The sequence below is a fragment of the Canis lupus genome, chromosome 16 (genome assembly GCF_048164855.1).
Source record: "Canis lupus baileyi chromosome 16, mCanLup2.hap1, whole genome shotgun sequence".
Classification (NCBI taxonomy): domain Eukaryota; kingdom Metazoa; phylum Chordata; class Mammalia; order Carnivora; family Canidae; genus Canis; species Canis lupus.
Window position 1 is genome coordinate 47,000,498 of NC_132853.1, and position 25,262 is coordinate 47,025,759.

The following is a 25,262-nucleotide window of genomic DNA, read 5'->3' on the forward strand; positions in this document are numbered from 1 at the left end:
GTGTGACTACTTCTGAGCAATGAGGTCTCAGTGGAAGTGCTCCAGGGTAGAGCGCTTGAGCAATGGAGAGGGACACCCCAGAGCACCTGTTCCCATTCCACCCCAGCGAGACCAGGATGACAGCTGTGCCATCAGCGTGGGTCCCTGGGTGACCTCTGCTGTCTCACAGTGGACGAGTGGCAAAAGCAAGAGATAAGCAGTCAAAATCAGGGCTGGGAAGTCAGGCCAGGTCTCTAATCCAGAGACAGTCACGCTACATGATGACTTGAAACATCTCTGGCCGTAGTGACTGCCCATCTTTCTTTCCAGAACCCCACTACTGTTTGCAGGATACCAAAATGATCTCCCCACACTCACCCTTCCCCCAATGTCCCAGTCAAGCCCTCATTAGGTGCTGGGTGGACCAGCAGCTGAGCACCTTTCAGCAGCAGCACCAGGGGACCATCCCTCACTATCCACCTGCCGGAGCAAGTATAAGGGATTGGCAGTGCTCAGAATGGCTAAGAGCCCAAGCTCTGCAGTCAGATGTCTGGACGTGGATCTTGGTTCTTCCCAGCTCTGTAACCCTGGCCAAAGTGCTTAATAATAGAACCTCAATGAGCTCAACTGTAAAATGAGATTACTAGTATGTACGTCCTGTGGTGGTTTTGAGGATTAAGGGAGTGATGCCTGCACCAGTTCTCCATGCAGTGCCTGGCACACAGAAACAGCCTGAAAAGCCTGTGTTACTGCTACCACCGCTGTCCTTACTGCTGTTCACTCCCAAATCCTGGCCATTCTTCAGGCTGTGTAGACTCACAGTGGGTGGTAACAGGTCAGGGGTAGAGGCACGTGTCCTCCCTGGGATGCATGGCTAGGAGAATCCCCAGTCCTTGGGGCCACACAGGGGTGGAACACGGGCTGAAAGCTCAAGGCTCTGCCCCAAGGACATGTAGTCACGAGGCTTTTGTTCTAGCTCAGGAATCTTATCACATAGGCGAGCCTAAGGGGCCTCAGAATCCTTGCATCCCCAGCCTGTATGATTCACGTTGGATTAGATAGTTCTTTACTGCAGGACTTCTTAGAACCTTTATAATGTAAATGTTACTGCAGATGTCCTGAAAGGGAGGGTAAAGAATGCAAACTTTGACCCAGGAGTATCCTGTAGGATTAATATACTCTGGCTTTTTTTTTTTTTTTTAAAGATTTTATTTATTTATTCACGAGAGACACAGAGAGGCAGAGACACAGGCAGAGGGAGAGGCAGGCTCCCTGTCTGGAGCCCGAAGTGGGACTCGATCCCAGGACCCCAGGATCCCTACCTGAGTTGAAGGCAGACGCTCAACCACTGAGCCACCCAGTCTCCCCAATATCCTCTGGTTCTAAGGAATACTCTCTGGGGTGTGTCAGGAGCCAGCTGTCCTGCACTTGGCAGGCACACAGAGGGGACTTTCAGATAAACAGATCAGTAGTAGGCATAGCTCACCTGGGCGGATGTGGTTCCCATGCCAGAAGACAAACAGGTGTGATAAGCCAGTTCCCCCCAAAATTCCTTCTCCCACATCAGCTGGGGCAGGGAGGAGGAGGCATCTGCACTGACCTAATTGTCTTGGTTCTTGTAAAAGTTCTTGCTGCCTCACTTGACAAAAGATTCCTGGGGACAATTTGTCTGAGTTTCTCTTTGGAGAAAATTTCTCTTAAACCTTTGGCTTAGATTATCTGTGACTCAGGGGGATCCCTGGGCGGCTCAGTGGTTTGACGCCTGCCTTTGGCCCAGGGCGCAATCCTGGAGTCCCAGGATGGTGTCCCGTGTCGGGCTTCCGGCATGGAGCCTACTTTTCCCTCCTCCTGTGTCTCTGCCCCTCTCTCTCTCTCTCTCTCTCTCTCTCTATCATAAATAAATAAATCTTTAAAAAAAAAAAAAAAGATTATCTGTGACTCAGCCCCTGTAGGATTCCTGCTGCTAGTACTTGAGCATCACCAGAGAGGCCAGTTGACTCTCCTGGCACCTCTCACTGCAAGGCCCAAGCTCCAAGAGCCCTTTGTATCTGGTATGATGCTGTGCTATTATGTAGCTTCACCTGACCAGTGGCCTGAAGGGGCCACGTTGAGAGGTGTTGATTGGTCATCCAGGAGCAGCCCCTGTGCCTTGCCCACACCCTGAGCGCGATGAAGTTGTAGAGTATGAACACATAGGAAATTCAGAATGAATGGAGCCCCCTGGAGATGTGTGTTTCACAGCCCTGAGCAGAAACCATGCCATGTTTGCTTTAGTTATAAAGATCTCCTTGGCCAAAACTCAGCCACATATGTAGATCACTTATTAGGGGAAATGGGATGTTTTGTGGGTGTCATACCATAGGGGTCCAGAAGAAGTAGATTGCATGATGTCAGATAGAGAAGTGGGATGGACAGCTGGACCGTCACCCACATCCTTGGGCCACCCTGCCCTCTCTATAGGTGGAAGTAGCACAACCCTCCGCTGACCTGGGTGACCACCTACACTCGCTAGTGTGGTGTCTGTGCCCAGCCCACTGGCCTGTGTGCATCCCAGGCAGCATGTTACTTCTGCCCAGGGAAGCTCATCGTTGTGGGCTGTTTCCTGCTCTGCTCAGAGTCATTCACAGGCAGGGTAATATTTTTTTTTTAAGATTTATTTATTTTAGAAAAAAACTATGAACAGAAGGGACAGAAGGAGAGGGAGAGAGAACTGTAAGCAGACTCTGTTGAGCACAGGGTCTGATGTGGAGCTCAGTCTCACAATACCACCTAAGCCGAAACCAAGAGTTGGATGCTTAACCAACTATGCTACCCAGGTGCCCCACAGGTGGGCTAATTTTAGTTCTCTTCACCCACCTGCATGCCTTCGACCAAATTAAACATTCTTTATGCCAGGTACTTACAGCTGAAAAAGAGGCTGATTTATTTCTGTTTCTAGACCAAAAAATAGTAATAATAAAAATAAAACCCAACAATAACAGTGGCACCCATCCCAACCCCCCATTCGCCAGTACCTGGTCCCAAAGTAGGGTTCTGTATAGACTTAGCGTCTTTCCCTTGAGTGGATGTGGCTCCCGTGTGCTGACCCCACACTCAACTCCTATTTGGGGCTAGGGGTGGGGAAGGACTGAGGTTGGGGGTCAGATGAACAGATGGGATGATTTGAGTGGTGCTTCAGGGGGAGCACTCTGCTTGGGTCCGTTGTTCTCTGTTACTCAGAGGGAAATGTTTGATAAGAAGTGATAGTCTGCGGGCTGCTGCACAGCTGTCTTCACTCCATGATACAGTTTACATTTAAGCTGGGCTCTGCATTATCGGCGCCCTAACCATGTCAGTCAGAGTGACAGAGACCCCTCTTTTCCGTGAGAGGGAAAATGCAATGAGATTAAACATACAGGGATTTTCTATTTGAGAGCTGACTCCTGGTCTACCTTTCTTATGCTAAACCCAAGGTTAGCTAAGCCAAAAAGGAACATTAAGAAATTTCCCATAAGCCCACTTATCCTGTGCCCCGCTATCCCTCCAGAGTGACAGGTAATTTGGCAGACCTCTTGGGATTAAAGACATGATGGAAAGAAAGCTTGAAGGACATCCTGAGCTCAACCCACTCCTCCTGAGGATCCTAACAGCCCCTTCTAAGACAGTTCATCCGCTTTAATAAAATACCAGTACCACTGGGCATCCTTCATCTGGCACCTGCTGGGTACAGGACAGACTATCCTGTTTTGTAGACTCACCAGGAAACCCCATTTTACAAATTGGAAAACCATGTCTTAAAGAGATCGGTTCCTTGCCTGTGGACACCCAGCTAGAAGATGGTGAAGCTAGATTCTGATCCAGATCCACCTAACTTGAAAGCCATGGCCGCCCACAATGCCCAGAATGCTACTATGCCTCCCCCCTCTCCCTGTGGGAGTGTAAACCCAATAGAAGAGGAGAAGGGAGTGTCTAGTGGCAGCTAAGCCCCCATCACTGTCATCACACAGGTGTCAGACTCTCTACAGAGCAGCTCCCTCTTGCTCTTGGGTCAGAAGGGCACTGGGGTGAATTTCTAGAGCTGGGGAAGTCCTTTTAGGCCATGTCCTGATGGCCTGGACGCCCCATTCTCAGAATCCAAAGGCACTAGTGTTCTCCACCTGCCCCCATCACTGCACACAGAGCCATCTGTAACCTAACTTGATTATAATTAAAATTTTTAACACATAATTACAAGATTAATGGATTAATTATAATTTATTTGCAAATCATTAAAAGCATTACTCAAAAACACTTTGCCTAAAGATTGTTTTGGTTTTCCCAGGGCAGGATAATTAAAGAGACAAGGGGAAAAAGTGAAAAATACACAACCACCGACCTAATGAAAGATAATCAAATAAACCAGCAACTTCACTAAGCTAACTCTGCAGCCCATGGTGCACCCAGAAGCCCCGTGTGTGTTCTTGGTGCTGAATTGGGTCATCAGGCACCGCACTAATGAATCACCCTGCCTGTTTTCCCGTGTGTCTCTTTCCTGGAATAGCCTCCCTTTGATGGTGAAGATGAAGACGAGCTGTTTCAGTCCATAATGGAGCATAACGTTTCTTATCCCAAATCCTTATCCAAGGAGGCCGTTTCCATCTGCAAAGGAGTAAGTAGACCCAGATTTCTTTTATAATCGAGGCTAAGAGGGTCAACAGAGGAAGACTCTTCCCCACACTTCTGAGAAAGGTGGTGGAGAGCCCTCAAACGCACACCTCTGCTTTCAGCCATCAAGGGCTACAGCTTGGTGACGTGCAGGACGTTGTGGGAAGCATGGCGGCCTGGAGAATGCGTTCAGATCCCCACACTTCCTGGAACTCTGGCCCAGGCAGCTAATCTCACGGTGTTTTAGTGTCTCCTCCACCCCTTGAAATTGTGCTATGAGCTGTCAGAAATAATCTCAGGCCCTTGGAAAATGTTCGTTCTCTTCCCTTGCCTGACTTGGCATGCCTTGGGTCATTCTTCATTCGAGTGTCCTTTTTTAAGATGGAGTGTACACGCAGAAATGGGCACAAGTCATCAGTGTGTAGATCAGTGAATTCTCACAGAACAGATAACACCCATGTAACGTCACCCAGGTCATGAAAGAGACACCCTAGGAGCCCCCTCCCTTCGTGTACTGCAGCGACTCCCCACCCCTGGAGATAAACAGCAGCCCCGCTCAAACCTGCATGGATTTGCCTTGTTTTGAACTTCACACAAATGCAGTCTTGTGGTGGGTGCTCCCCAGCCCTGGCTTCTTTCCCCCAACACGGTGATCGTAGCATTTCTCCACATTCCCGTGTACGTGTGTCCTTCTGTCTTCCATACGCTGCATAATATTCTGTTGGGTAGCCCCACCAGAGTTGGTTTATTCATGCTACTGCTGGTGGGCCTTTGGGTTATTTCCACTTTAGTTTGGGGCTGTTACAAATACAAGTGCCCTGAAACATCCAAGTTTTGGGTTTGAGGGAACATACGAACTCATTTCTGTGGAGGAGATACCTAGGAGTAGAAATTACCGGGTCATGACCTGGTTAGTTTTTAATAGTAAAGTTTTAGGCCACAAAATTATTGTCAGACGTGGCAGGATGAAGCATAACACACTCCTAACATTTTCTGGCTGGTTTGATCATTTGGGATGCACTTAGCAGGTGTCTTCCAAAGGCAAGGCACTGTTTACATATAAAAATAGGGACAGCTGGGCCCTGCCCAGCTTATAATCCACATTTGCCTCTGTCTCCTGCTGTAGATACATGGGAATTAACTAGTCACCTGCTGGTCAAGGCATTTGTTTTTCCAACCATGAGTCTCTGATTCAGGCATTTTGGTCCAGGCAATAAATAGGCAGCATATGATGCTTGTTATTAGTATCATATAAGATACCTTCAGCACACACAATTTTTAGTGATTGTCTACCTTTTCATATCCATATTTTTTAGACATACAGGATGGCAGTTCTAACACAGATAGTGTATGAAGACACCTGTTTAAATTCTTATGTTTGGCTCTAGGGTCAGATTGTTTCCCTGTGTTCCTTACCATAAAAACCACTATAGAAAGGCCCATACTGTCAACACTACTGTACTTGTGAGTTGGGCTCTTTTTGTGCAAGCCACTGATTTCTTGGGGTGCTCCCTGGGCGTCCACACAGCCAGTGCCCGTAGCAGAGCTGGCAAAGGAGAGCCTGCATTATCATCCAGCATTCTCTTTTTCTCCTACTTTTAATGTGTGTGGCAGGGGAAGGAGGCTCTTTTTTTTCTCTCTCTTTCTCAGCTTTATTGAGGTGTAATTGACAGACAAAATTGCAACGTATTTAAAATGTGCCACGTGATGGCTTGATACACATGTACACGGTGAAAGATTCCCACAGCCAAGAAGACACGTCCATCACCTGACGTTAGTTTACCTTTTTGTCTTTTGGGGGAAGAGTACTTACGCCCTGCTCTCTTAGCGCATTTTGGTTATACAGTACAGCATCATCACCTCTGGTCACCACGTCACACGTTGCATCCTCTTTCTGCTGCCTTCTAGCTGATGACCAAACACCCAGGCAAGCGGCTGGGTTGCGGGCCAGAGGGAGAGAGAGACGTTCGGGAGCACGCTTTCTTCCGGAGGATCGACTGGGAAAAACTCGAGAACAGGGAGATCCAGCCACCCTTCAAGCCCAAAGTGGTGAGTAAGGGACATGGCCTGTTCCTGAGCCACGGTCTCCCAAATCCCAAATCGGGGTCCCACCGACCCTTTTTCTGGAGAGAGGAGGCCAGTGACCCCTGGCCCTGCAGGGTGGAAAAAAATGGCCAGGTGCCAGCCTTGTGTTCAGTCTGTGGTCTGAGCCATGGGGGTTCCTGCTGACTTACAGAGTCAACCCAGACCCACCACCAGTAGGGTGGCTGCAGGGCACCCCCCAGAACTGAGAGAGAGCCAGGGCACATCAGCTTTGAGGTGCAGGCTTCACGGACTCAAGTGCCCAGTGGGGCTGTTTTCCTTGCTCTGCATCCTCGACAGGACTTCGCATCTGTGTCCGGCTCTCCTGGGCTTGCTTTGCTCCTGAAGCAGAACCTAGTCTCAGCCAACTCCTATGCAGGCCCTGGCTGCGTTTGCCATGTTGGCCATGGCCACCACTGCAGTGTGTGTCAGTCCCCGTTCTGGCTTTGCCACCTTCATTGAGACTCTTCCCACATGACCCCCATTTTTCCTGTGTATTCCACAAGCCCTATGTACCAGGCCCTGTTTTTACAAATCAGCTCATTTAACCCTCTTAACAACCCTGCACAGTGGGTAAACTAAGGCACAGAGGCTGAGTAACTTGCCTGAAGACATGCAGCTGGTAGGTGGTTATTCTGGCTCTGGGATCCGTGTCCTTACCTCATGACACCATCACTCCATCCTAGCGACCGCTGTCTGCCCATCTTCTGACTGGTGGTGGCAACCAGCATTGGCCTTTCTTAACATTTATATCTCGAGGTAATCTCAGAGTCTGTAAGACATGGGGCTCCTGACTCATGCCACCGGGCACTTGGTGGTGCCTCCCAGGGGGTCTGCTTTCCCTCTGGATCCCACCTCTGGGGTTAGTGGACCATGCCTTCCCATGGTGCCCTTGCCCCCGAGGCTGCAGCAAGAGCAGCTGTGTCCCACGGTCTGTTGCAGAAGCACCCACATCTGTCTCCTCTAGCAGGTGCTTATGAGCAGGCAAAGGGGACCCTCCTGGGGTGACTGAGTTACTGACTGGTTGGTGCCCAAGCTTTGTTCTTAGGGCAGCAGCTTCCTCCTCAAATACGCTTGTGTGTCCTCTGCTCCAAGAATAAAACTGCTGGTGGGGAGCCCACTTCTACTTTTCCAAGATATTCTTAGCACAAACGGGAGAAAAACTAAAATTAATCAGGTCAGTTGACTCCCTCCTGAATCATCCTGTCCAGCAGGACCCTTGTATATCTGCACCCCACCTTCTCTGAGCCCATCCCAGGCACAGCTTTTGGGGGTTTTCATAGGATCCCTCCCCTCACTACAAAATCTGGTTTTGAGGAGGTGGGGCGTGCCGGCAGTGATAATGCTGCAGGCAGCCTTAGAACATTCTGTTAGGGATTTTCTTTTTCCCCTTTCCTATTTGTGTAGCCTTCTTAAAATATGAAAGGCGCGCGATTGCATCTTACATACAGCTTAGCAGAGGTGACATGCTGACCCTGCTTTAAGTGTTAAGCACAATACAATTGCTTGTCAGTCACTTTCCAGAAGGGGACAAGATGCAGCAAAGGCAGCCATGAAAACACATCTCCTCCTGTTTATTCCCACCCCGTCCTCAGAAGACATTGTGTATTTGCATGGTCTCCCACTTCTTGCGGGCACCGCGGCCCCACGTTCAGATCTAGGGACACAAGAGTGTGGCTTGGGGCCAGGAGCCAGGAATCTGACTAAGGCTGTTCGCTGTGGGCTGGGGAACTCACTGGACACAGTCCTACCACAGCAGGCCGCTAAGCCGCAAGCAGTGTGTGTTTGTTTATTTATTCCTCCAGTGCTGGTATTTGTGGTTTGGGGGTTTTTTTGTGTGTTTTTTTAACTGAGTGCTAACTAGAATAACAAGAAAGAAGAGGCTGGCTCTGGCTGTGAAGAAGCAGCTCCTGAACTCAAACACAGAAGCCGAAATCATGGACCAGGCCCTGCAGCAGGAGGTGGTGTGTAAAAGGCCCGCTGGGTGAGGGCTCTGATCAGAGGGAAGGAGAGACGTCCTCTGCTCACAGTGGGCTTTCCCAGGCCGAGCCCCCGTCCTGCCAGAGAAGTGTACACAGAAAAGGAAGAAGCTGAAAATGTACACGTGGGCAGCGGATGAGACAGCAGGGGACACATGGCCATGCCGGGGTTAGGAGCAAGCAGCTGCAGGAGTGAGCAGCGAAGAGAGTCGAGGGCAAAGAGGTCGACCAGAAAGTTCTGGTTCCCAGGAGAGCTCAGTGCCCCCCAGTCCCTACCCCACGCCACCCCCATGGCACCTAGTCCTGGGGGGAAGGGGCATCTCAGCAGTCCCCCGGAACAGCATTCTATTCTCGAGGTACCAGCTAGAGTGGAGAGACCACATACGTGCCAGGAACAGTCTGGGCGGCGGGAGAGGACGTTTCCCACAGCGCAGAGCAGGCTCAGTCCAGATGTCACCGAGGCCACACACGACACTGGTGTCAGCACAGCAGCTAACGGCGCCTTCAGGTTACTCTGTGATGTTTCCCCCTTTGCTCAGTGAAAAATGCAGTTCCCTGATCCAGAGTTAATTAAAAAGTCAGAAGAGTTTACAGATGAAATGCAAAGCTGAGTAGTCTCTGATAGGCAGTTTTGTCCTTTCAAAGGGAGACGGAGCAGCATATCCTCGCTGTCACCGTGGAGAAAAGTGGCAAACACCCTGCTGCCAGAAGCTTGTTCTCGCGTGTTTGCTGAACCCCTCACGGGGAGCATCTCCCCCTCTGAGCAGTGCTGGTAGCCCTGGCTGGCGAAGCTTGTCTGCCTTGGTGAACTTGTCTTGATGCTTTTTCAGCAGGTGCCGTGAATCCATTTCCCTGAGATTTATTGGATTAAAGGCCCATCCCCTCCTGGCTCCCAGGAAGGAAATCAAGCCTCTGGTTATTGCAAATACCAGCAGTAAGCCTTCAAGCACTCCCAGTTATCTTCAGGGTGCTTCTAGAGATCAAGTTTGTGCTCATAAGCTGTGGAGTCTCATCTTGGCTTTTTTTTTTTTTTTTCATCTTGGCTTTTTTTAATTTGCTTTTGAATCTCCAGTGAAAGATGACTCCAAAATCACAAGCTTCCTTGAGAGAGGAGAGACAAGTCCCAGAGCTTATCCAGAGGAACCAGGGTTCCCATAGTATCCTATCTTTCTTTTTTTTAATCTTCCTTCCTGCCAAAGGGACATCCTGGAAGCTAGACCAGAGTGCCACAGGAAATGTGAAAATCCACCACCAAAGACATTCTGTGATGTGTGACTCCATCAGGAGGCACCACACAGAACTTTCCACCTCGTGGCCACCTGCAGTGCAGCCATTGCCCAGATTCTGTTTAAATTCACTCACGAAGGGAAACAGAGAGAGGCGAGGGATGGGCGTCAGGTGTGTGGAACAGCGGCCATCTCCCTTGACGGTGGCAAGTCTGGAAGCTCAGAGGAGCTCATCCCAGCCACAGAAGTAGCAGGACTTGGGAAGAGCCTGCAGGAAGCAAGAACCTGCCCCCAAGGTGCCCTGTGGTGGGAGAGTCCTGTCCTGGCAGAGCAGAGCCATGTCCCCAGAAGACCACTGTGTGCAATTGTGAAGGTGAAGACAATTTTCTAGAAGATGGAGCAGTCACTTATGTACTGGCTGATCATGTAAAACAAAAGCAAAAACAAAACAGCTATGTTATGCTCTCCTGGAGATGAGCCCCCCACCCCCACCCCATGACTCTCCTTCTTTATGGGGAAAAAAGCACACAGCAAGCTGGTTTCGTCTTCCCTCAAAGAAAACACAACAGTGGAAGAGCCTTTGATCCACAGACTAAGGACCATCAGCTCGGCGTTTGGCTGACGTTCCGAACAACAAGCCTGAGTCCTCAAAGAGGATTGTTAATGTTCAGAAGATTCCATGTAAGAAGGTCTCTCTCTTTTTTTTTTTTTAATGTTTAAGTTTAAAGATGTCACTCCTGAAAAGGTTAAACTTCAGTTGCTGAGGGAGAAATTCGAAAGGCCAGGCCGCCGCCCACAGCATCAGCTTAATGAGGAGGTTTCCTCGGGAGAGGATGGCACAGCCAAGCCCACTTGGCCGTGTGTCTTGAGAACCCATGGAGGGAAGGAGAACTCATTCTTTCGGCTTTGCCCAAAAAAACAAAGTATGCCCTTAGAGGCACACGTGAGCCCAAGATTCTGATCTGGTGTCCCTTTGAATTCTGTAGGCTTTTACCCTGATTAATTATTCATCTGAATAAAATGCCGGAGAACAGCCTTCAAGCTCCCGCTCATCTTGCCCGTGATACATGATAGTTTATACAAATATCAGAAGTGGAAAGTTAATTGATTTTTTTTTCTTTTTTGAATTCCATCCATTGGCCCCAAGGAGCAGAAGAGCTAGTTCACAGGCAAGCCCAAAACCTTCACGATACTTAAGTGGTTATTAGAGAGAGAAAGAGAATAATTTATAAAGTTAACACCGAGAAATATATTCCAGAGTTGATAGATGAGCAGAGCACTTTGGAAATAGGCCTGCCTGTCACAGGGAGCCTTTCTGGTAAAATTACTGTCCTTATTTTATCAAGAAGAGAGAGGGGAAAAAAATAACTTTCATCAGGACATTGTCATCCTTTCGGCAAGAGCCAAAGAGAACAAGAACAGCGGGTACAAGTGTAAATGCCATGATGGTGAGATTGCACGGTCAGGTTAATTTTCCCCATCACCCCGAAATCCTCTACAGGCCTATCTCAGGGATGCTGTGGGTGTGGCTCCAGATGGCCACAATGAGGTGCATGTCTCAGTAAAGCAAGCTGATGAATTTGGGGGTTCCCAGTACATATAAAAGCTACAGTCACACTATTCTGTAGTCTACTAAGTGTGCGGTCACATTATATCTTAAAAAAAAAACAATGCATGTACCTTAATTTAAAAATACTTTATTGCTAAAAAAAAAAAAAATGCTGTCACCTGAGCTTTCAGCAAGTTGTGATCACTGATCATAGGTCCCCCTAAGAAATACAGTAATAGGGAAAGTGTTCAAAATACTGAGAGAATTACCAGAATGTGGCACAGAGACAGGAAGTGAGCAAATGCAGTTCCAAAATGGCTCCAGCAGACATGCTTGATGCCAGGTTGCCACAGACTTCCAATTTATAAAAAAACACAGGGTCTGTGGGATACAATGAAACAAAGCAATGCACAGCGTCATTAGCTTGTCTAGAAAGTTTGATGATGGTTTAATTCTCAAACTCAGTGCAGCATGCCTTTTTAATTTTCGGGAAAAAAAATTATTTTGAAATAACTTCCAATTTCAGTGTTGCAGAAGAGTCACAAAAATAGCATAAAGAATTGCTACGTTCTGATTCCCTAAATGTTAACATTTTAGCATATTTGCTTTATCATTCTTTCCATCTCCAGGCATGCATGTGTACATAATACACATGTGCGGGTTGTTTTTGTTTTTTTTTTAACTGCTTGAGAGTAAGTTGCAAATGTGATGCCTGTTTATACCTACATATTGCATGACTTTCCTAAAACCAAGGACATCGCGCAGTGCTGTTCTTTTTAATAATTGCTCTAGAAAGGTAATTCTACAGAGCATCAGCCCTCTGGGTAGAAGGAGGAGGGTCTTGGAGCAGTGGTCTGAGAGCTCAGTGCGGCAGGCAGCCTGGGGCTGCATGTAATCATCCTGTGGAGTAGCAGGTAGCTTTTCTCTTGACCATTCAGTGGCACCAGCAGCCGCGATGCTAAGTAAAACCAAGAGATTCTCAACACTCAGGTAGCTCCTCCAGCAACATGTGAACACCAGCCAGCCCTTGGAGCCTGGAACCTGTCACATCAAGGTGAACTCGGGGGTGATGTCAACCTTTAAACCAGCCCAAGACAGCTCCTCCTTGGTTGATGAGAAGCAAGGAGGCTGTTCTTTGATAACTACGCTCCCACATGCTCTCCGGCTTGAAAGAGAACTGGGAAGAGATGAGACATTTAAAATAATAATCAAGGTTAGTAAGTAGCTGTGTCGCAAGCCTCAGTCAGGGAGCTTCCGTGGTGAGGAACAGGATACGTGGCTCAAGGTGTGCCACCTGGCAGCCTCCCATTGTCTGAAGTGAAGGTCTCCGACAACGATGGCCATCACAACAACTTGTTTTGGAAAAGGAGCCTTGAATCCTCCAATGCCAGCCATTGGTATAAAGACAGACTCAACGGAGTGCATGTTTTTATTCCATAGAATACGGCCTAGGATAAGCCAGGACCTTTCCGTCACAGACACGTGGCTCTGATGCTTCTAAGAATCCACTCATTCAATGTGTGGCTTATAGCCTGTGTCTGTCAACAAACCCATCCATAGAACCGGCTCCCACTGGACCAGAATTGGCCCTTCCTGCATCGTGCTCTATCTAGCACTCCCTTCGGCAGCGCGTATACTAAAACTGGAACGATACACAGAAGATTTAGCATGGCCCCTGCGTGAGGATGATGCGCAGGTTTCTGAGATTTGCTCAGAGGCAACAGATAAGCAAGCACTGTTTAATTTTGTCTAAGAAATGAAAACCTGTCTCCAGGCTCTCACCACGGGTGCTGTTGGCAGGAGGTAAAGGTGGTCCCAATCCCTCTTTTTAAAAAAAAAAAAATCATTATTAAAGTATTAATTCCACGTGGGGAAATAGTTAAGCAAGGAAAGATGGATAAAAAATGACAAGCTGTCCCCACCCCCCACCCCAACTACTGGTTCTGCTATTCACTACCTCTTCTGTAAGCTTCTGGAAGGCTGCGTGCATGCGTGATCATACGTACAGCAAGGTTGTACCGCGCATTTTTGCATCTTTCACCTAGCAATCTATCTGAGAGACGTTTCCGTGTGAGTGCAGGTGGGTGTGTGGCATCCTTCACACGGGCCATTCTGATTCTCAAGTTCCCAGGGCAGGCGTTGACTCTTTTCCAAATACTTTCCTCTGTCCGTTCTTATTCTCCAGACTTTCTGTACCAAAATGCACTGGCTTCAGTGGGCATCCCGGCCTTCGGTGAGCACATTTCTAGATCCTTGAGTGACTAAACGAGCAAACTAACTCCATTCTTTAACCCTGAGTGTGTTCCTTCTGCTTGCGTTGGGTCATGCACGGAAGACCGTTCCCTGAGCATGCTGATCTTACAGAGGGCTGCAGCCCGGCGCCTCAGCCCCCTCACTGGATGGTCCCATGGTGTGGACATGAGCTCCCAGGAGGCTCAAAGCACAATATCCCCATTCACTTCTATTGCTGGTTGTTTAACTAAATGAAGCTGGTGCACAACCGCAGGTCAGAAAGCCGTGCACGGATATCAGCCATGTTCCTACTAATGCTCCACTAGGACCACCACACAGTGAGACTTGAAATAGGTGCCCTAAGATGAAGCAGATCCTGCTACATCCAGTAATTGCCAGAGACATTCCCCACCCCTTTCTCCTTCATCTTGCAACACGCCTTTACTCTCGCTTGGTTCCGCACTGTGCCTGCTCCTCTGGGTTTGGTTTGGTTTTGCTTTGTAATGGCAGTGTTTTCGAGCTACTCATACTCACCCTAATTCCCATACCAGTGACCATGGGGTTACATTCTACATGACTGAGACACCAAGGTAAAGGACAGGATTGAGACCAACACATGTATTGTGCATTCTCGGTGGCCTCTCCCAGGTAAGAATCATGAGAAGCCGATGTGCGCGGGGCAGGCTGACTCTCCCCCCGGCCCTTACACAGGGTGCATGGGGTTGTGAATGGACCGTGTGCTGCCCAGGCCCTTGGATGGGGAGTACTACGATCCCAAAGTCTAGCCGGAGTCAGTGTCTTCCTATGCTTTGTCCCATCTTTACCATGCCTGACCTCTCCTGAGCTCATATTATTAATTGATGAGTTTACCAAATGGGTTGAAATGTCAAAACAACAAAGGAGTTATGTCCTGAATCCAGAGCTAAATAAGGCAGGTCGATTATTAATAGGGTTCGTTCATCCCTCACATATTAATCACATGCCTTTTACCTGCAGGGTGTGTGCTGTACGTGCTGTGCCTCAGATCTGTGTCATTGCCTGATCTTTAGAAGGGATTGCACACACTCTCGTTCCTTTGATCCCCACAGTAGCCTTGGGAGGTGGGCGTTCACAACCCCATTTTTATCTTTACAGAGAGGTACAGTATGTTTCCCAAAGCTATTCCCTGGACTTGTGGCCCCTGGTGGGTCCTTCCCACCCCACCTCTCCTTTTCCCTCTGGTGTCGAAAGCAGCTCCATGGACACAGGCAGTCTCTGCTCTCAGGGAGTACCAGAGGAACTGTCTGAGCTCACACACTGGCAAAATCCTCAGTTGGTGACAGGTGTGGGTGGCCTTTGGAGGTGAAGACAGTGCACATCCCACCAAGGGATTTTGCTCTCAAGTAGCAAATGCTGCCTGCATGTGTTGTCAGGTGGCCTAGAGCTCTTAGGCCATGGCCAACCCAAACCTGCCTATTGTCTCACACTGTGGTGGAGGCTGTCCTTCCAGTGGCCATGGTAATAACCTTCTTGCATCATCCCTGAGGTAGGTTGAGAGAATGTCTGTAGTCTGGCCAGCCTCATTCTTCACCCCTACTGTCACTCATTCGCTCAGTCATTCATGGATACCACCTGGGGCCCCCCAAACCCTTCAGTCTCCATACCCCTTCTTGTTCTCTCTCACATCCAAGATGGTACCTGAGCCCTGCTGCCCACAAGATGGTTATGAATAAGGTTGGGCCACGGACAGCAGGAAGAATCTTTTGTATGTTTAAAATATAACAGCTTGTTGAAGGCTTTGTCTTTCCCTCAAAGATCCAGAGAGCACTGGTTTTCATTATCCTTTTCAGTCATTGGTGGTGGATAATATGAGAATAGTCATAGTTTTCTTCATAGACATCTTGAAAAATTAGGTCAAGATCTTCTCCCATTTGACTTAAAGGAGACTGTCTATTTCTGGGCTAATTTTACTGAATTATGGAAGGCTCATTTTTTAAAGCATAAGAGACCCTCCATGGTGGAAAAATAAGCTATATTTCTCATAGTACCAAACCTGTGATTAAAAACAAACAAACCCCCCCCCAAAAAAAAACCCTGCTCTTTGAAGGGGGAAAGTGGCATCCATCTGGTGAGAGCTCCCTTGGAATTAGAGGTCCTTCTGAGTCTTGCATCTCATCTGACTCTTGGATGCAACCTCCAGCATTTCCGTGGCTTTCCCACCCATGGCTTGCTGAGATCCACTCACACGAACAGAGTTTTTATTCTTTGCTCTCAGCTTGTCCCTTACCTCAGTGAATAGGCTTAAGAAAGGCTTTCTTGCTGGAATGTGACTTCTCTCTCCTTAGGAGAACATACCAGAGTGAGTTAGAGTTGGAAGGAAAAGAAGAGGTTTCTGGTGGTAAGCAGTTCTGAGACCAGCAGTTCTACTCCGATGTGACATGATCGCCGAGGAGGATTGCCCTGGTTCCCGCAAGCCCCCTTAGTTCTGGGCCGGCAGCCCACACAGCACAAAGCCAGGAGCAGTGAGGGTTTCCACCCTATGTGTTACCACACTCGCCTCACAAGCCATGGCAGCCTTGGGGGTAACCCTTCCCAGGAACAGCAGCTTTAGAATTTCACCCATCCCCATCCCCAAGCTTCTTGGTGCTAGTGTTTACATGGTCCACTTTTTAGATCTCAGGGACTCCTCCCATTTGTTGTTGATTTATTTGGCAGTTAAGCCATGGCTTTGGAAACTTCTCATTGGAAGATGATCTGCGAATGCCATAAAGATGGTACCCAAAGGAAAGGTCAGACGTGTGCCCTCTTTTCACAAAACAGATCAACAAATCTAGGGTTAGATGGATGGAGAAGACGTTTTACCTTGGCTCGCCTTCCTCTTCCTTTTAGAGACTTCACCTTTTCCTTTTCCTAGAAGGTCCTTCTTACTCATCTTTGCACGGTTAGTGAATAGCAAAACAAATGCGAATGATCTCTTCATAAGGAACACACATCCCAGCCTCTGAGAGCACCTACAGTGGATTCACTTGAAGTCTTTCAGGCCATGGGCATTAATTAATCAAGTTCCCAAAGGACATCTTCCTCAAATACAATTCCACCATCTCTTATGCAGGAGGCAGGGCCTGCGTGACAAACAGGCCCAATAGTATGGCCTCCATAGAGAGGCTGCAAGGGCCCCCATACAAGGGCTCCCTGCCTCCCTCCACACACGCATCCACATACCCACACAGCAGTCCATGGTGTGCACCCCCCCGCCATTAGGAGTGAGTGGGTGGTCACTCATGAAAATGAAAACACCTCCAGAAAGGGAGGCTGTCAGTTGTGAGAGACCTTACTTTGAACTCACGACATGCCTTAGGAGCAGGGTGGAAAAAGCCTGATGAAACTAGACCCTCGAGGAAACTTTCTAGATGGTGGGAAAGGTATAAAAGAGGAAGTGGGAAAGTATGGTCTGTGAGACTAAACTGGCCTTACAAAAATAACAGCACCCCTTGTGCTCTCACCGCATGCTGGGGTCTGTGTGAAACACCACACCCTTAACCTCCATAGCCCAGGGAGAGGATGTGGCTCTCCTCCCCCCTTTACACTCGAGGGATTGGGGTGGACTCTCCACCCCCTACCCCACCCCTTCACAGAGCTGTCCTCTGTTAAAGATCCAGTATTGCCTGGTTAGTATAAAATTGTGCTAACTCAGAACTGGTCCATATCCCCTATGGTACCAGCAGGTGGAAGGGTGATCATTGGCAACATGTGGAATACCATGATTTGTATCACCAGTGTGACCCCAACATTTCCTGTCTCAGAGTCCTCTGGGGTCCAGGGGACTTCAGCATGCCACAACCCTCCTGAGCGGCTGAGAAAGTGAGGACACCCCTTTCCCCGATTTGGGGTCAGGCTCCCACGTGGTGCTGTGCATGCTGCCATGTTTCTCAGAGCTTCCAAAAAGGCAGCTCTGCCTGCAGCCCTGTCTTTATTGGGTGCCCTGGTGGACCCTGCAGGAGAAGACTATCCAAGACAGACAGGAGACTTTGCTATCCCTGTCCAGGGCACCAGAGCAAACCCCCTCCAGCCTGAGACCACCTGCGAGTGAGCCCCGTATCGACCTGCCAGTTGATCGGATAGATCTAGATAGGCTGAAGCCCAGCTGGGCCCCAGGGTGAATGTCCCAACCTTGCCACCACACCTACCTCAATATTGGTTGAAGATCATGAACTGAGGTTTTTAGCACTTTCCAGTTGCAAAAATAACACAGCTTTTACTGTACTACAAATATGGTTGTAGAGAACCACGAGTAGGACAGAAATCTCAACTTCTTGGTTCAGAGGTTGCTGTCTGCATTCCCACCCAACATCCTGGCCTTTCGACATGGGCTGTGACTGATGGCCCTGCGCGTGTGGCATCATGCTCGTAGCCCGCTTGCTTTGTGAAGTGAAAATGAAATAAAACAGGCTGTGTCCCCTTGCTGCTGCCTTACTATCAGCAGTGCCTTTCCATGGAGGGGTTCGGTTCCGAGGGTCATCGAAGGTTTGCAACGGAGTGACTTTGCGTTATTCTTTGCTGTGGCTGGCTTTTGAATCCAGTAGGTGTCCAGATTCAGAATTCTTCCTGCCTCTCCAGTCCCAATTCCCCCAGGCCACGCTCTTCCCTGCCGAGGACTCTTGAGAGAGCTGCCACCTGTGCTTTGCAATAATTTACTGACCTTTTCTTCTTTTTCTCTTTTCTCTGCAGTGTGGCAAAGGCGCAGAAAACTTTGACAAGTTCTTCACACGAGGGCAGCCTGTCTTAACACCACCTGATCAGTTGGTCATTGCTAACATAGACCAGTCTGATTTCGAGGGGTTCTCGTATGTCAACCCCCAATTTGTGCACCCCATCTTACAGAGTGCGGTATGAAACTCACCACGAAGAACCATCGTCTCCCCCGCCCCCAGCCCTCCAGCAGTGGGAAATGATCCTTAACCCTAAAATTTTAAGGCCATGGCCTTTTCTCTTGTTCTAGATGGGGGCCTGAAAATTTTAGGGTTTTTAGTCCAAACGTGAGCAACGGTTCAGGGTCTGTCTCTTACAACCAAGAACATTACCTTAGTGGAAGATGACATAATGTACAGTGTCCAGCTTAATTATGTAGAAGTCACATCTGGCTGTAGGTTGACCCTTCCTAGAAAGCAAACAAACTCTCCCCCTTTTTCGGTACGATTTGATGTATTTTCCTTGCCTTTCTGTCAATTTCCACCATGGAGGTCCCCCAACCAGAGATGTTAAAATGAACCTGTCCCAGTCCAGTGGGCTAGACACCCCTCCACCTGAGACGTCTTTGGAATGAAAGAACGGGGAGCCCAGAATGTGAACCAGGTGGGATTGGGAGTAGGGGAGGCTTTGAAATACCCACTGCTTCTGTTCTCTGCCTCAGTGGAAACGGTCCCTAGAATTTGAGAGGCCGAGATGAATCAAGTCCCCACCGGTGAGTCATTTGCAAGCTCACCGTTACCATACATCGACAGTCGTAACCCAGTCATAGTCCAGTGATTACTGGTCTTAGAGCAAACCTCAGATGAACGTTGGGTGAATCTGTCAGCTCCCCAGTTTGGTTGACGATTATCTTGATACTTGCATTTCTTTTTAAGAGGCCAAATCTTCTAAGGACTTTGCTAAATGAGCATGTGAAATCATTTCAGATCAAGGATAAACCAGTGTGTATGTATGTTCATTCTAATCTCTGGGAGATTATTCTGTGATCCAGGGTGCCATCAGCAATCATGCCACTACTCACGAGTGTTGTTAGCCAACCCCGACCCTCCAACCAATATTTTGCTACCTATGTCCTAAGAGGCTGAAGCGTACACCCCCTCCCCTTTTGTACTTATTTATTTACTAGGCTGCAATGTCGTTTACGAGAGTACGGTGTACAGTAACTTAGCAGAGTGTTGACTATAGCATAAGTCTCCATTGATCGATTTCCCTCCCATCTCCAGCCCTTGACATCCGCTAAGGGATGAAAACCAATACAGTTCAGGTCTCCATTTCCAGTTCATGTTGAATGACACACCTGGAGCTGTAGAATCAGGAAAGCCTGGATGCACATCAGCTTGAAGATGTTTTATTGCTAGAAGGATTTTAATATGTTTTTGCAGATGCATCATGCAATGAATTTTGCATGTTTATAATAAACCTTAATAACAAGTGAATCTATATTATTGATATAATCGTATCAAGTATAAAGAGAGTATTATAATAATTTTATAAGACACAATTGTGCTATATTTGTGAAGGCTCTTGTTTCTAATCTGCTTTTATGATTAAGTTTTAGCTTCATTCCTTGCTGCTGTGCTTCCTCTTCCCTCATTCCCACCCCAAGCAAACCCTGCACTGTATCAGATATATTAATTTTTTTATCGTAGATCTAATTTTGAAATGAATGGCTATTTTACATGATCAATTAGGCGCATATATATATATATATAAAATATATATATATATATACCCACACACATACATATTTTCGATTCTACCTGCAAACAAATGTTTTGTTTTTGGGGATTATTTCTGAGATAACACTCCCTCCTAGCTCCTCAGCACCATCGTCCACTCCTTTACCACTCTTCCTCTTGGGGACATCAGGAAGTGTTTGACTCCAGTATGCCTAGTATGTTTGTGTAGGTGTGATGTTGTCACAGCCCCTGGGCTGGACTTTGGTTTTTCCTTTTCAGCCTTGTTACTGTTAGTGACTTGGGGTGGGAGGGACAGGAAGACGCCCATCCTGCTATGTATGCGTGGACACACCAGAAGCACACCGTCCGTCTTGCTGCCCCCAGAACGACTCGCCGTTTGCTCCAGCACATACAGACTTCATGAGACAAACCGTCCAGTCTGGCAGCTCCCCCGCCCCATCCCGACACAGCCATCCCCTGGCTCTATCCGCAGACTCGTTAGAAGCTACAGATTTTCTTCCACCTGTTGCTGGAACCAGCCTTTCCAGTCTCATGAGGAGTACATCTGTGGTGAGACACTGTGAGACACTAACGCAAGGTCCTCGGAGAAGCCAGCCTCCTACAGCAGAAAGCACATCCGACGTGGAAGTGATTATCCGTTCTTACAGGGGCTGCTCTAAGTCCCCTCATTCTCCAAATGCGTCTCCCAGCTAAGCACCGCCTCATTTTTTACTCTCTGTTTGCCTGAAATTCATGTAACACAACCACAGAAGGGTCTTTGAGACTGAGAGACCTGGTCTGTCCTGGGGACTCTTGACTGGAGGAAGAGATGGGGTAGGCAGTGGGTCAGCCCCAAAAAGAGCAACTTCCTCCGCCGTCTCTTAGGGGCTGTGGACATCAGAATGCAGAAAGGGCCCTGGCACACCCAATGCTGAGTCCTGCGGGGCAGCACACTTTGGGGACCCTTCCTTTGCCAGGGACATCTCATTCGGTTGAGTAGAAAAGGGACCAGTTTATAGAATGAGCCTAGGAAACAAAACAACAGTCACCCTGCCCCAGGATGGGGCAGCAGCAGGACAGACCCTCAGCCAAGCCCCAGGCAGCAAGGAAGGTTCCAGAAAGGAACACGTTGGGGGGTCAGGGACCGTTCATCCCTGAGCCCCATTTTGTCTGCTTGTTTCTATGCCAGCAGCAGTCTCAGGCTTTCCCTCACACAGCCAACACATTTCCAAATTATTCATAATTCTCCAGGAAACATTCATCATCTTAGCTGGCTTGCGTTCTTTCAGAATGCATGGCAAAGTTTTAAAAGAAAATCTCCTGGCTGTGGGGCCCAGCGCTCGGCCTGCAGGACAGCGGGCTTGAAGACGAACTTGGGAGGGAGGCGGGAAGCCCCAGGGCCTGGTGAAGTGTGACCGTGACGTACCCTGTTTGGTGTGTGGCTTTGTACCAAGTTTAGGTAAAGGCTAATGCTTTAAAGGTCTGAGCAGCCCAATATAGAATAAACCTCATGGGTGACCATTATAGAGGAAGCAATCGATGTAGTTCAGTGGCGTCGTCCCAGTTCGTGGGCATTGTGTGAAAGCCACAGGGAAGGGGTGCTCTTTTGACCGCAGCTGGCGGCTCTAGAAGCCCCAGCCCTGAGCACTGCCCACCTCACTGGGGCCTGTGGAGGTCCAGGGCCCTGCATAGTCTAGCTCGGTCTGGTTCTCCGCCAGATTCTCTGGTCCCAGACTTGGAAGGGCCGTTCACGTTGCCTTGCATTATTTTCCCTTGGACGGTGGCTGCTACTCAGCAGCAGAACTTGGCTCTGAGGTGGCAGGCCAGTGGGCAGGCCAGAAGGCCACCTTCTCTTGGCATCTTGTCTAAAGACACTAGATGCTTGGTTTAGATGGAAGTATCCAGAGTGTGCTGGCCGAGTGTAGCCCTCAGAAGTCAATGGGAGGTTCCCTAGAGGCAGGAACTAATTCAGAAGGTAATGGTTGCTCTTCAGCACATCTGCTTCTCTTCAATCCTCATGACCTGGTACCAGTGAACGCAACATCACCGTCTGTCTCTTCTCCTGAGATGTGTCAGGCTTCCTTATTAGGAATTTTGGCAGAGAATCGGAGAGTTTAGGACGCTTTGGAAACTTGACCTGAGATCTGTTGAAAGGTGATGTGAAACAGCCGCGGTGATACAACCAGCCAGTGATTGTGGAGAAAGTCTCTGAGCTGCAGTCCTCAGGTGATGTGCTTGCTGGAACTCGTGTGTAGACCCCAAGCGAGTCACTTACTGATGTTCAGAGAGGGGAGAGGTTGGTGGAGGCAGAGGTCAGTAAGGCGTTTAGAGAAGAGCAAGGATTGAGTGTATCCCGGAGGAGGAAGCCAGGAGGGTGTGGAAGGAGAGGGCATCTCAGGAAGGAAGCTGCTGCTATTTCCAGCGGCTTTGCCTTGTTGGTTGTTGATGCACTTGACAGCCACTGCTGGCTGGTCCTTGAGAGCAAGTCTGTTGCCAGGAACACGGTCTAGTCCTCCTCAAAAAACATCTCCTGAATGCCAACCGCATCCGCACCAGCTGCTTGAAGCCCCCTTTCTCTGCCTGCCTTGGGGTGGCTCACAATTCCCGGGCAGAGCCAAACCATCCAGCATGCCCCGGGAGCCAGTAGGTCCCCACCCGTTTGCCTCTGTGGCTTCCTGCTGAGAATGATGGTGTCTGGGGGTGGATGGAGAAGTGGCAAAAAGAACTAACACCGCGGTTCCCACCTGATTGCGCCTAGCAGGAGAAATCTGATTTCTTGCTGGGATTCATTTTCTCAGTACTGAAGAGGGAGGAAAAGTGAGAGTCTGATATTTTTAAATGGCTCAGAAAGGCAACACCAACTGACAGTCATTTTCTCACTTTGGTCTCATCAAGTCACCTCTTTCTTGTGTGTGTGCATATCACACCATTCCCTGTCTCTTTAAACCCGGCAAGGGCAGGAGCGCCTGTTCCCCCACCGAGCACGCTAGTCATCATCAGGAAGGAGATGCTGACCCAGGGGCCCAAAGGATGATGTTCCGGGAGCAGCGAAGCCGTGACAGTTACAGTGAAGGAAAGGGCACCCTGGTTATTAGTGACCGCACACTAATGTGACAAGTGGGGAGATATTTTTTTTTTTAAACATTTTCCTTGAGTTGCTTGGGTAACATCTTATGAAACATACCAGACTGTAAACATGTCTGTCATTTCCCATTTGGGTCGATGCGACAAATCGGAAGATACAGAAAATTGCGAAAGGTTACCTGAGTTTTAGTGAGTGAAGGCATCTAGAAATGGCATCAACCGCAATCCTGTTAACTTTCTAACATCAGGGACTCTTTGGGAGAGTTAAAATCATGTATGACTAGGACCCTTGTGCCTCTGATCTGTGTGATTGGGTGTCAGTGAATAATTGTGTAGGTCAAACTCAGTCATCAAACAGCCTTACAGTGACCCTACACTAAGCCCCACAAAGTCCAAAGACTTTTTTTTTAAACCTTAAGAAAAAAAAAAATTGATAATTCCAACAGAACAACTGAGTAATACTGGGCTATTTGTACTTTTTTATAGAGAACTTTAATAACTCAATTCTTCTTTTAAAAATAAGTTTTTAAAATAAAACTACTGACAATTTCCTAAGATTCCAACCCCGTGGAGCCTGTAGGAGGACTCAGCTGGGGTCCGCTAGAGCGCGCCCCCGACCTGCCCTCCCACTACAGGATATTCCCGTGCCAGTGTATATGGAGTCCACGCGAGAACGGCTGGAAATTCAGGTGGAATGTGTTGGCAGACTGAGGCCCCCCATGTTTTTAATGCGCACTGGGGACAACCATCTAAGGTCTAGAAACTTTTGGACCATAGGAAAGATAGGTTTATGGTCCTCTTCCAGATGCAGCCCTAGGAGAGCATTCCCATGGGGTCTCTGGATCCCTTTCCTTGCTCTGTGAGGCTCTGTGACCACCTTTTGGTTTGGGGGGCAGGGGGCTTCCTCAGCTCCGCCTCCAGTGCCCCCAGGTCCCCCACGGCTCACAGTCCGTGAAAATTCAGAGCTGCCCTGTAAGGATTTTGTCCACTGGGCAATTCAGATATACTTCGATATCCCTGAGAAAGAAGAGGCAGCAGCAAACACTCCCAAGGGCATCTGTCTCAGAATTCTCTCTTGCATGAGACAGAAGCCTACTTTTCAAAAACTTATCAAGGCTACTTTATAAGAAACTTTTTTTTTTCTAAAATCAGACAAAAGGTGGCTTTGCATATTCTTATTAAATAACTGTGTCTTTGTCTCCTCTGCTTAACTTTAGGAGTATTTATTCCTGTGATTGTTCATAGATTTTTGTTGATATTTTTCCTGGAAGAATGTGATTGTTTTCTTAAGGGGATTAGTGGACTATTCAAAATCATCCACGAAGGCAGGTTATTCTCTTGAGTCTTAGTGGTCTAAAAATTCACCTCCTATCTCTTCTATCAGGGTCTTTCGGAATCTCTTTTATAGATGGTCAGAGACATTTGAAATCCTTGCTTTTACCACATGAGAGAGAGAGAGAGAGAGTGTGTGTGTGTGTGTGTGTGTGTGTGACATGTCATGTTTGAATCATTAATTGGAAAACATCGTATAAGACCCCAAATCTGTGCGGAGGAGGAAGACGAAGAGCTGGAGGTTGAGGTTTTTCCTTCTGTGTAAGCACCTACTGACAAAATGTAGAGGCCATTCAACTGTCCAATAACATTTGGTTTAAAGGAGGCAAGATGGATGTATAAATTACTGCACTGCTTTCCTCAATTTGTATAACCTCTGATCTTTGTTTGCATGACATGCTTTGTTAGATACATTAGTTGTAGTTTGGAAGCAAGTGTGTACGAATAAATACAATGATCATTCCTCTGTGTCCTTGGTCTCATTTGCTCGCTCCCTTTGTGGCATCGCAGTGATCTTTCAGCAAGCATGCAGCCAGCATTGCAGTCCGGACTCTTCTTTTTTTTTTTTTTTTTTTTTTTAGTCCGGACTCTTCTATCTGTGCGTGCCTCTCTCTCTAAGGTCACACTGCCTTTTTTTTTTTTTTTAAGATTTACTTATTTATTTATTCATGATAGACATAGAAAGAGAGAGGCAGAGACACAGGCAGAGGGAGAAGCAGGCTCTATGCTGGGAGCCCGATGTGGGATTCGATCCCGGGTCTCCAGGATC

At 48.2% G+C, this 25,262-nt stretch overlaps 1 protein-coding gene and 1 non-coding gene across 3 annotated transcripts in view; both read left to right on the forward strand.

Annotated features, from left to right (window-relative positions):
* PRKCA (protein kinase C alpha) overlaps positions 1-24,955 on the forward strand; it is a 395,469-nt gene extending 370,514 nt beyond the window's left edge. For both annotated transcript variants that reach the window (XM_072781076.1, XM_072781077.1), the window contains 3 exons: positions 4,499-4,606; positions 6,511-6,651; positions 18,378-24,955. In XM_072781076.1, the coding sequence (XP_072637177.1) occupies positions 4,499-4,606; positions 6,511-6,651; positions 18,378-18,542 (414 nt within the window). In that variant the 3' untranslated portion in view covers positions 18,543-24,955. The remainder of the gene's footprint in view (positions 1-4,498; positions 4,607-6,510; positions 6,652-18,377) is intronic.
* On the forward strand, positions 13,051-13,158 carry LOC140607615 (U6 spliceosomal RNA). Its single transcript, XR_012009580.1, has one exon. It is a non-coding gene; the product is annotated as a U6 spliceosomal RNA (small nuclear RNA).
* Positions 24,956-25,262: the final 307 nt, after the last annotated feature.